An 11,561-nucleotide genomic window follows, 5' to 3' on the forward strand; every position below is an offset into this window, starting at 1 on the left:
CCCTTCCCTTTACATTCTTGCAAATTGCATGCTTTACTTTCCGCTGCCAATATACTCTTTGCATGCTTGCTTGAATTGTGTGATGATTGCTTGACTTGTCCTAAAATAGCTAAAATCTGCCAAGAACTAAAATTGGGAAAAGGTTAAGTTTTTATTTGGTCAAGTAGTCTAATCACCCCCCTCTAGACATACTTTCGATCCTACAAATATCCCCAATGCATGGGTGCTTAGTTTTCGTAGCTAAGCCTCCTTTATTTAATTATTTAATGAGAAAACTCCTTCACGTATTAGTTGGTAGCCTTTTTGTATAGGTTCACGTGCTTAGCATTGGTTCTTCTTGGGGTCACTATAATACACTTTCTCCTCTTTAATTACTTTGCCACCTCATTTTTCTGCCTATGTGGCACCCTTAGCACCTATCCACCATGGAGCACTGGGAAAGGCCTCATATAGTGGTAGTAACATAACATATCCCAAGAAAAGTTTACTTATGTGGCTTGTAGTTAATGAGTTGAGATGTGTTTGGAGTAACATAATATATTACCGTAACGTTGCGCATCCCAAGTCACAGTAAGTCACGATAAGTGATTACTTGCACGATACCACACATATGTTATTCCCCACAGTGAAAGTAATACTAGTAACATCCTAAGTCACTTCCCACTATGACTAGCCTAATCCAGTTCTCACTAGAGCCGTCAAATGTTGTGGATCTGGTCAAAAGATGATTCTTTTTGAATCTCAAATGTTTGAGAGAGGAATTTAGTGTGAACAGCAGAGCACGTGTAGACACGTGGCCACGTTAGTTGTAAAAACTGCCTTCAAAGGCAATTTTGCTATTATGTCGATTATAAGTGACATGACAACTCTATGTAGCCAATTGATTGCACTATAACCATACTGTAATAATCCAGCTCTCACCATAACCGTCGAATGTTGAGGATCTGGCGTAAGATAGAAAATTTACAACTACCATTAAGCATTGTGTCAATACTAGTCAATAGTACTCCATGAAGAAAGTTGAGGATCCAGCGCAAGATGAAGATTTGGAATCAAACGAGAAGGGAATTTACTGTGAACGGCAGGGCAGGTGATGGACACGTGGCCTCGTCAGTTAAACCAGGCAAACAGGAGTAAAAAAAAAAATTGCACACACGCATTCGGAAAAGGTTCAAAGACCCCGATGCATCTTCCCACCCGCCAATTAATGCCCCCTCGGGACCAGCGCATCACTTCAATGCGAAGAACCAAAAAGACCCGAGACGGAGGAGCAGAAGAAAAAAAAGAGAGAGCTTCCACCGCGGGCAGAAGGAAGCAGCAGCAGCAGCAGAGCTAGCGCGAGGCGGGCCGCGGGATCCCGCGCGCATGGCGGCGCCCTGAGGGAGCCCGCGCCGCCCACCGGGCTCCGGCGGAGATGCGGCCGCGGGGAGCCGCCCTGCTCCTCCTCCTCGCCGCGCTCTCCTCCGTTTATGGTACGCACGCTCGAGATTTTCTCCCCTCCCCTCTCCGCTGTTCTTGCACGGGTGGTTTATCTTGCTTTTTCTTGGATTCGACATTCGAGCCGCAATGCCGGGTGGAATTCTGGCCTCGGCTCGCGGCCCTGCAATGGGATCGCCCGGGGAAAGCGGCGGCCATGGCGTGCGTGGCAAGTACCCCCATGGCCATGACTTGTGCGGGGGAAAGGTTTTTGCCTTTGCTTCATGGAGCTGGCCCCTGCGATTTGCCTGAGCGCATCTGAATCCAGGCCGGGCGGACAAGGCAGAGGTTGCCGTCTCCGGCCTCCTTTTCCTAGCTGCTTTTCATGAACCAAATCAGGCTCTTGACATCAAACCTGTAATCTGGATGCAAATTTGTGATTCGGATTTGTTGCATCGTCGGTGCCAGCAAGCATCGGTACCGAAATTTCTAGGTTTTGGTGCAATGCTGGCGAGGGGTTTTGGCCTTTTGGGCAGGTTCCGTTCGGTCGGTCCTCATCTTCTTGCATAGAGCAGCTGGCATTGCACTCGGCGGCACCCACTCGACTTTATGCATAATGCCAAGCTCCAACCGATGAGGAAAACATGCCTACGTTTTCATTTTTGAGCCCATTAAACACATTGCCGTTTCAGCTATAGTGAATGCAAGTTTTGTATTATCTATTTTGGTGTTTGTATATGCATTGCATGAGTTCAAAGTTCAGACACCTTTCCTGAATACCCTTACCCTGTGCAGTGCCACTGGGAACGGCAAGCTCAACAACCATCACGGCCTACTTACTTGGATTATGGAGTAGAAATCATCGGCATTCGGTTCTTTCCCCTGCACCAGCCCCTTCCCCGGGGCCTCAAAGTAAGTAGAACTACTCATGAGGTTTCTACATATAATTGGTAATTACAGGTGTAGCATAGCAATCACATACTTTTTCTGTCCGTGACATAAGATCATTATTTTCCCATTTCAATTATCCTGTTTATTTTGAATTGTTTGTATCACTTATCTATGCTTTTGTTTATCAGGTGCCTCTGTTTATCACCCAGTGCATAGGCATCACAGAAAACGGCCTCGTGTCGCCCCACCGTCTTCGTCACCATCATTCGAAAGACAAGGTTTTACTTTTCTCCTCAGACCAATAGAAACTGCATCTTCCTACTCTTAGTACTGAACATCACATTACTAATAGGCCTGCCTGTCACTGAAAATTAAACAGATTGCAGTGGGATAACTTGTTCCGCTCCGCTCACTTCTACTCCAATCGGTTCCCCTTGTGGTTGTGTATATCCTATGCAAATTCAGCTCGATCTTAGTGTGGCGCCGTACCAGTTGTTCCCTAGAGTTGATGAGCTAGAAATCGAGATTGCAGCAGGTACATTCCTGAAACAGAGTCAAGTTCGGATAATGGGTGCTGGGGGCAGTATTCAAGATCCAGATAAGACTACGGTCACCATCGATTTGGTGCCACTAGGTCAGAAGTTTGATAGGACTTCAGCCTTGCTGATTAGCAACAGATTTTTGCGAAAGAAGGTTCCTATAAAGTCATCTATTTTTGGTGATTATGATGTAACATATGTTCATTATCCTGGTGAGTGACATGATTGTTGTTGACACATCCACTTCGCTAGCGTAATGGCCCATTAGTCAAGTTTTGCTTGCTTTATTTGATCACAAAAACATTGCAGGCCTTCCTTCTTCAGTACCTAATATCCCAGGATCCTTGGGTCCAATAAGCAGCAATGAGTATCCCTTTGGTGCAAATGTACACAATGGAAGCCATCCGAAGATTAGCTCCAAAATTGTCGCCATAATTGCTCTGTCAGCTGTTGTGTTTGTTTTGACATGTTTTGGCATCTGCATCATATGCAAATACAAAGGACGCCAAAAGCCTCATGGAATTGGTCATGCTTCAAATTCCTCGAACACCAGAAAAACAGGTAATTTTGTTAGCAGCTATTGTATAATACACTACACCTCTAATTTCTGCATTATAGCAATTTGTACTAAGTTAGTTAAGCTGAGAATTAAACACCAGACCTTGACTGTACAAATTCTAATCTTGCTACAATTTCCTAGTGACTATGCACCAGGGACAACAAAGCTTCATTTTCAGATCGTTTAATATCCGAACAGTTTGTAATAACACCTTGTTACTAACGGACTGTTTCAGGTATGAGGTCATCGTTCTCCAGTATGACTAGCTCGACAGCATCTTTTCCTTCGACTATAGCAACCTGCCCGCGCACGGTTAAGACATTCTCAATTTCTGAGCTTGAGAAGGCAACAGACAAATTTAGCTTCAACAGAATAATAGGTGAAGGAGGGTATGGACGTGTTTATCGCGGCATAGTTGAAGATGGAGTTGAGGTAGCTGTCAAATTGCTCACTGGGAAACATCAAAACAGAGACCGTGAGTTCATCGCAGAGGTTGAGATGCTAAGTCGTTTGCATCACCGCAATCTCGTCAAGTTGGTCGGTATATGCGTTGAACGGAGCACGCGGTGCTTGGTATTTGAGCTTGTGCCAAATGGAAGCGTGGAGTCTCACCTGCATGGTATGTGAACTATGTTGACCTGCATAACATGTCCGCGTTCATAGTGTTTAAGAAACTTTACCTCCAAAGCGTACAACACCATATGCATATATGATCTGGTCTTTTTTGTTGGCATATAAAAACCCCAGGAAATTCTCTACTGTAAATATGTACTCCTAATATACTTCTGTTTTGATATTTCAGGTCCAGATAAAATATATGGCCCACTTGACTTCGACACCAGAATGAAAATAGCGCTGGGTGCAGCAAGGGGTCTGGCCTACCTGCATGAGGATGCCAATCCCCATGTTATTCACCGTGATTTCAAGGCTAGTAATGTTCTACTGGAGAACGATTTCACCGCCAAGGTTGCGGATTTCGGGCTGGCGAAGGAAGCATCAGAAGGAATTGAGCACATTTCCACTCAGGTCATGGGAACTTTCGGGTAAGAATCCTGCTGTTACTGCCATCGTTGTAGAGTAATACACCGCGCTAAGTTTCTTTGAATCCTTGTGGAGTTTTGAAACGGATCATGGATCATTTGCAGGTACGTTGCCCCGGAGTATGCAATGACGGGGCATCTCCTTGTCAAGAGCGACGTGTACAGCTACGGCGTGGTGCTCCTGGAACTCCTGTCGGGCCGGAAGCCGGTGGACATGACCCAGCCGCCAGGGTCCGAGAACCTGGTCACCTGGGCGCGCCCGCTGCTGACCAACCGGGAGGGCCTGCAGCTGCTGGCGGACCCATCCCTGCCGGCGGCGAGCCGCGACATGGAGAAGCTGGGCAAGGCGGCGGCCATCGCGTCCATGTGCGTGCACGTGGAGGCGGCGCAGCGGCCGTTCATGGGCGAGGTGGTGCAGGCGCTGAAGCTGATCTACAGCGGCGGCAACGAGGAGACCTGCAGCGGCTCCCTGGGCGGCGGCGGCGGCACGCCCACGGAGGAGGAGGAGTCCCCGTGGAACGACGGCGGCAGGAGCTGCTCGTGGCACGACGACAGCGACGCGCCGTCCTGGCCGCGCGTCCCCGGGGCGCCCCGCGCGAGCGCGGCCGCGGGCTACAGCTCGGACCTCGCGGAGGAGCCGTCGGCGCGGCGGCCGCGGTCGACGCCGAGCGCCGTGCTGGACAGGATCGAGTCCCTGGCGGCGTACGACTGGTCCGGCCCGCTGAGGACCAGGGCCAGGAACTTCTACCGGCTGAGGGGCAGCATGAGCGAGCACGGCCACCGCCCTTCCGACGACGGCAGCGTCGAGGGCGACTGGATATAGCTAAGCTAGCAGCCGAGAGAGAGAGAGTTCCATTCCATCCCGTTGTGTAATTGTATAGCCCGCGCTAGGTAAGGTACTTCTTCTCGATCCGATTTTGATGCGAAGAAAAGAACCCCTGGTTCTAGATCATTTTTAATCTAGTGGATGATGCATCGTGCATGCGTTTTGGGCCAGAAGTTTGTTTTCTTCTTTCCCGAGAGCCGAGAGGACACGAACTGAGTATTTACTTTGCACTAGTAAAAAGCCCGTGCGATTGCCACGGTCATTTAAAAAAATTCTATAGATAGCATATGTAAATATAACTATAGGTTAAAATGTCCGTGCCGTAGGAGGTTTAGTCCCATCTTGCCATGCGAGGAGCGAGTCGACCGGCTTAAATAGCAGTGTCGTCCAAAAGTGATAAGCATTGATGGCTGAAGGTTATTGCGTGTCATTGTTGACAATATCCCTCAAAAAGGAGCATTGATGGCTGCCCGACACTTTTTGCTTCGTAGGTGCAGTGTGCAGTCCGATAGTAGAGGGAAGGTCCGGTGCAAGGGTGGCGGCGAAAGTAGCAGACATCTGATGGGAACACGGTCATAAAGAAGAACTTTTTTTAAAATATATATGAAATCCTAAAGGAGTATGCATCTGACTTGTGAGCATTGTACATGCATATCCCCCTTTACTTCCTTGACTATACACTTAGATTAACATCTCTATGCTACAAATTAAGAAAATACAAAAATACTTTATGTAAACAATACAAATTCACGATATCTATCTTGGGTGGTATCGTAGGACACTACATGAAACAATATCATAAATAAACATCTTTGTTGAATGTAACTTCGCTGAGAAAAATAGGATGGCCCTCTTGTCTTATATGAAGAATATAAGTATATATGTCAATACAGAAGATAAGAGGGCCATCCTATTTTTCAAAGATTAAAAATTAGGAATTTACAAGAGAGTTCCAACCCTAAGGCAAAAGGGAAAAATAACAACAAGATGTTGTATAGGATGTGCTGCCTCTCACAAGCATCTTTAAACTGCTTAATGTCACCTTTTGTGAGGAATGTGCTAAGAAATCGCAATGCAAATTTACATGTTCAAATTTATCAAAAGAAAGTACTCACGGGACTTCAGATAAGAGCAAAACCTAGCATGCAAATACCAAAGTCATATTCTTTTCCATCAACAGTTCATTCTAAACTCCCGAGATTCTTGATATGGTATGACATACTAATGCATCAATATAGTGCTCACATTTTCCCCTTGGATCGATTAATTGAAAATAACACTCAACCATGGACATGTACTATTTCTATTATTATTTTTTGAAATGGACGTGTATCAACCATCTAATTCCCAAAATTGACCAAAAATCTAATTTCTCTTCATCTCAATCTTTAGCAGAAAGCTATTCTATTAATCTAATGTCTTTTGCCCAGGATACTCTCTGCAGGGTCCCCCTCACGTCGTCTCCCTGAGTGAGGCTCCCCTCCCTCCCTCCAGTTGCCCCTACCCCTAACCCCCTCTCTCCGCCGCCGGCGTGCGCCACCGGGCCTTGCTCGCTTGGTGTTAGCGCGGCAGCCCTGACATTCCCCACACGCGATGCCCCTGCTCGGGAGGTGGCGCCTGGCGGCGGTGCTCCTAGGTCGTCAACGGGTCCGGTAGCGGCGCAATGTCTCAGGTTGTGTAGCACCGAGTGGTGAGGTGGCAATGGCGTGGCTGATTGGCTGCCTATTTCGGAGGAAAAAAGACAATTGCTAGACCAGATAAGAATCTACTTACTGCTCACTCTCTTCCTCGAGTACTCCTCTTCTTCTCTCGTTTCTCTGCAACCAGTCAAGCTCGCCTGACGGCACCGCCGCCTGATGGCTCGACCCCCTTCATCACAAAACCTTATACTTGAAATGATATTGAGAGTACACCAAACTACACAGTAGGATTCCAAACTGAACCTTTATATCTAGCATATCATATCTATTCCATATTTCAAAATGCAGGAATATGCTGCAACTCTGCAGCAGACAACACCATGTATTTGTTCTGTTACGCTACATTGCCATTTACTCTTTACATGGCTTTCTGTTCATCAATAACTAAACCGTGCCCAAAAGAACTGGATTCTTTTTAATTCACAATATGGCAATCCCATGTAAAGCTTGCATTACTGAGATAAAAAGGAAAGCGATCGACCTCCTTAATTAATTAGTAGGACCTTGATCCAGCGCTTAGAAGCTTGCATACTATGATAAAAATAAAGTCAACAAGCCTGTTGTATGCACAAGAAGCAAGCAAACAACCAACTTAATTAATTATTAGGACATCCATCGCTAATAATGGTTCAAAGTACAAACAACTCTTGAACCATTTGTTATTAATCGGAGGAACCTGGTTCAGTGATCAACCTTGTAAAACCTGACATACTGTTACATATAGGAAAACCATGGGAAACAACATAATCGAAAATATTCATAGATGAGGCCCAATATAGAAAACCAAAGGTGACAAAAAATATGGCAATGGAAAATGCTCTCTAAACTGAACTAAATAACCCCCACCAATTCTGATCCATGAACATTTTGCCAAAGAACCAATTCATGCCATAATATTATGCACCTACAAATTGTGTCTTCCTCTTCCTCTATCACCTGGAGGAAGTAGATAGTGATCCTTATTAAAAAATACCATAATATATCATGAAATAAACATGAATAAATATACGTAAACAGAAGGTACGTTAACACAATCATAAAATGAAAGGCATGGTTCTTCATTTATTTTCTATCTGCTTTGCTCCTCGTGTCTTCTTCCTCTATTGCCTCACCCCCATCCGTCGTTGTTGTGTCATCATGTTCCTCAGTACTAAGGGAACAAAACACAAACAAGTAATCTGAGAAGAGTATTTTTTAGAGAGGCATGCGGACATTGACATATCAGGGAAAACGTCAATGACTAAACATTCCTATCAAGATTGCTAGCTTTACTCTTGGAATGTTGGAAGTGGGTGTTGAATGAAATATATATACTGTCTCATAAACTTCTTCACTTTTTGTTCAAGGATTTACCTTCATCAGCTACTGAATTCAGATTCAAACCAACCTACCCAAAGCCACCAACACATAAATCAGGCAACATAGCCTAAATCACTATATTCAACTCGGGGTGATGATTCGAACTGCATCTACTCATTCAGGACGGTTGGATTCCAAGTTTCTAACCACCAAAATATCATTAATGTGCAACTATATATCACAACAACCTGCAAATGTTCAAATTTCATATTAGTCGGGTTCCATGCAAACCTTGGCATGCTACAAGTAACGCAATAAATTTGAAATTAATATGTTTGGAGTTCCACAAATCTCAGCCACGCACAACCAAAACTAAGAAGCAATGAAAACTCACCGGGGAAATGATTGAGGAAGAGATCGAGCCCGAGCCCGTGACACGAAGCAGCCCTGGCCGCCAGGTGCCGTTCCTTCCGCCTCCCCATCATGCACAATCATGTAAGCAAGCTGCACAGAGGAGTCGGCTCCGGGGCCTCCACATCTCCTCCCAGCTCCAACAGCGTGCCGCTAGTATCTCCAGTAGCAGCTCTGGCGGCGTCCGTTTCCGTCGGGAACCTCCACATCAGCGCCTAGCTCGAGCAGCAAACGCACATCCACCACACGGGCGTCCCCGCCACGACGCGCGCAACAACGTCGATGGTGCACTTCTTGTCGCCTACATCCTCCTAACCAGGCGAGTGCACACATGCACCCCTCGGACCACCCTACCACAAACTGGATCGTCGTGTGCCCGACAGTCCCGCCCATCCTCCACATCAGACTTCTTGGCATGAAATCTCTGCATTCGTGAATATATCCATGACCACAATGTGTTTGTGGGACAGAATCAAATTCTCCAAATTAGTGGATCGAGCACCAGACCCGGCAACTGACAAAATTCATTGGCATCAGTGGATCATTGTGTTTGTCCGCCGAATCGCCGATGCTGCGGCGGCGCACGCTTCCCTAGTCCGCCCAAATCACGGACGCCGTGCACAGTGCCCTTGCGCTCGCGACGCCCTCTGCACCGCCTTCGGCACCGTGGGTGTGCTCACGCCGCTGATGCCCATGGGTCGTCGCTGCTGGCCACGTAGCCAGGGAATCGCACCGCCGCCGTGAATGATTCGAACCATTCCAAGACTACAATATGAGCGATCTGGGAGGAGTACGTACAGGGAAGTTGCCTTTCCCATCCCAGGATTACAAAGAGCGATTTCTGGTTCGAGTAGGTATAGGCAGAAAATATGATTTCACTATGAGAAGATTGATGGTATGGGATTTGCATCTACTTTTGTCAGGCCTTGGCGTCAAGGGAAGAAAAAGGTTGTGTTCCAATTTTTACATGAGAGATGTGCCCTGAATTAACTCGAACTATGGTAGGTGGGGATTGCATGCCGATTTTTTCTGTCTTCTAAGGAAAGAGGAGAGACAACCGAAGTAAGGAATAAAATCGTTGGGGGTTGATTCTGATCGATCGATGGGACGGTTGTGAACGAACGAACGAACGACTTACGGACTGCTCCATTAGGAGTAGAGATATTAGAGTTGACTGAAAGTTTGACTAAGTTTATAAAAAAGTATAAATATTTACCATAAAAAATCTATATTATGTGAAAGTATATTCAATAAAAAATCTAATAATATTGATTTGTTGTTGTATATGTTATTATTTTTGTTTATAAGCTTTGTCAAAATTTACAAAGCTTTGACTTTGACCAAAGCTAATATGCGGGCTAAATAAAACAGAGGGAGTACTTCAACCGATTTTTTTGGAACAGATAAGAATCAGCCTACCGATCACGTGTACACTTCCGCCGCATGCGCAGACGTCACATACGAGTTTGGCCAGCCCACGCACAACCGGCCAGGACCTCGAAGTTTGATCAGCCAACGTGCACCCGGCCAGGACCTCCACCACTGGATGCGTACTTCTGCCACTTAACAGTTTTTCTGCAACATCTGTTTTGCAAAAGTTCTTCCGCAATAGCACCCATGCTACAAAAATGCTAAGATAAAAAAAAAATCTACAACACCATCTGTGTTACACAAGTCCTTCTACAATAATGCCCATGTTGCAAAAAAATTAAGACAAAAAAAATCTGCAACATCATTTGTGTTGCAGAAGTCCTTCCGCAATAACACCCATTTTGTAAACAAGTTAAGATGAAAAAAATTCCACAACACTGTCTATGTTGCAAAAGTCCCTCCTCAACGATACTCATGTTTCAAAAAAGTTTCAGACGAAAAAAAATCTGCAACAGAACCTCTGTTGCAAATGTCTCTGCAACAAGAGACCTGTTGCAAAGATTTCTGCAACACTCGCTTTGTTGAAATGGCGAGGAAGGGGTCGGGCCGCTGGATGGCCCCATATCAAACGGATGCAGAGGCGGCTGATTTTTTAAAAAGATCCGTTGGCCGATGCGTGGTGTCGCCTTTTTTTGGAAAAAGAAACATAACTATTATAAAGATTCATCAGAAGTACAAAACACCTCAAACATAATAAAAATTACATTGAGGTCCATGGACCACCGAACAACCGTTGCAGCCGCCAGAATGAGCTGCCGTCATGTCGCTGTCGCCACTCCCATAGTAGAGCCAGACTGACCATGTCGATGACAGCGGGGAAGTCTTCATGCACGTGCCCCTAAGGACCAACACCTTGGAGCGGCAGTCATTGCCGTTGAATCCTTGAATCTATTGAAGAACCTGACACCAAATATCATCGTTGCATATGCGCTGCGAGAAACCCTAACCTTGTCGCCCCAAGGAGTTGGCAGGAATATACGCCGGAGCTCCGTCTAAGCTGTCCCAATGAACTAACTTGAGGAGAATCGGAGACCGGAAGGCTGACTCGAAGAAGTAGTGCTTCCATCCATCCAAACGCCACCCCTACGAGTACTAAAATCCTACCTATCTACTAGCGGGAGTCGAGACACCAGGATTCTTCTGCTCACCACCTGTTGGGGATATTACTACTGGGCGTAAACCGGCCTATCTGGGCCGGGTTAACTTCGTTAGTAGTTAAGTATGTTAAAGCCCAAGAAGACAGAGGAGGGCTCAAGGCCCATGGTCGTTCAAGGCCTGTAGCCGTAAACCGGCGTTAGTAGTTAACCTGTATTGTAAGTTAGGAATAAGTAGAGACCAAACCGGAAACATCTATGAGCCGGTATTGGGACTCCGTAAGCCAACAGGAGTCACCCGTGTATATAAGGGGACGACCTGGCGGCGGTTCAAGGACAACATACAACAACTCGA

At 46.1% G+C, this 11,561-nt stretch overlaps 1 protein-coding gene across 1 annotated transcript; it reads left to right on the forward strand.

Moving 5' to 3' along the window:
* The first annotated feature begins 1,221 nt into the window (after nt 1–1,221).
* Nucleotides 1,222–5,408, forward strand: LOC125538980 (receptor-like serine/threonine-protein kinase ALE2). Its single transcript, XM_048702311.2, has 8 exons — nt 1,222–1,472; nt 2,212–2,328; nt 2,496–2,585; nt 2,687–3,058; nt 3,156–3,407; nt 3,641–4,024; nt 4,208–4,448; nt 4,551–5,408. The coding sequence occupies exons 1-8, from the start codon at nt 1,415–1,417 to the stop codon at nt 5,266–5,268; spliced, it is 2,232 nt and encodes a 743-aa protein (XP_048558268.1). The 5' UTR covers nt 1,222–1,414; the 3' UTR covers nt 5,269–5,408.
* The last annotated feature ends 6,153 nt before the right edge of the window (nt 5,409–11,561 follow it).

The sequence above is a fragment of the Triticum urartu genome, chromosome 2A (assembly GCF_056163025.1).
Source record: "Triticum urartu cultivar PI428250 chromosome 2A, HENAU_Tu73, whole genome shotgun sequence".
In the NCBI taxonomy this organism is placed as follows: Eukaryota; Viridiplantae; Streptophyta; class Magnoliopsida; order Poales; family Poaceae; genus Triticum; species Triticum urartu.

Coding starts and splice junctions, on each gene's coding strand:
- LOC125538980 (XM_048702311.2), top strand. CDS start 1,415: ATGCGGCCGCGGGGAGCCGCCCTGCTCCTCCTCCTCGCCGCGCTCTCC. Junction 1,473..2,211: donor CGCGCTCTCCTCCGTTTATG/GTACGCACGCTC, acceptor TACCCTGTGCAG/TGCCACTGGGAACGGCAAGC. Junction 3,059..3,155: donor AACATATGTTCATTATCCTG/GTGAGTGACATG, acceptor AAAACATTGCAG/GCCTTCCTTCTTCAGTACCT.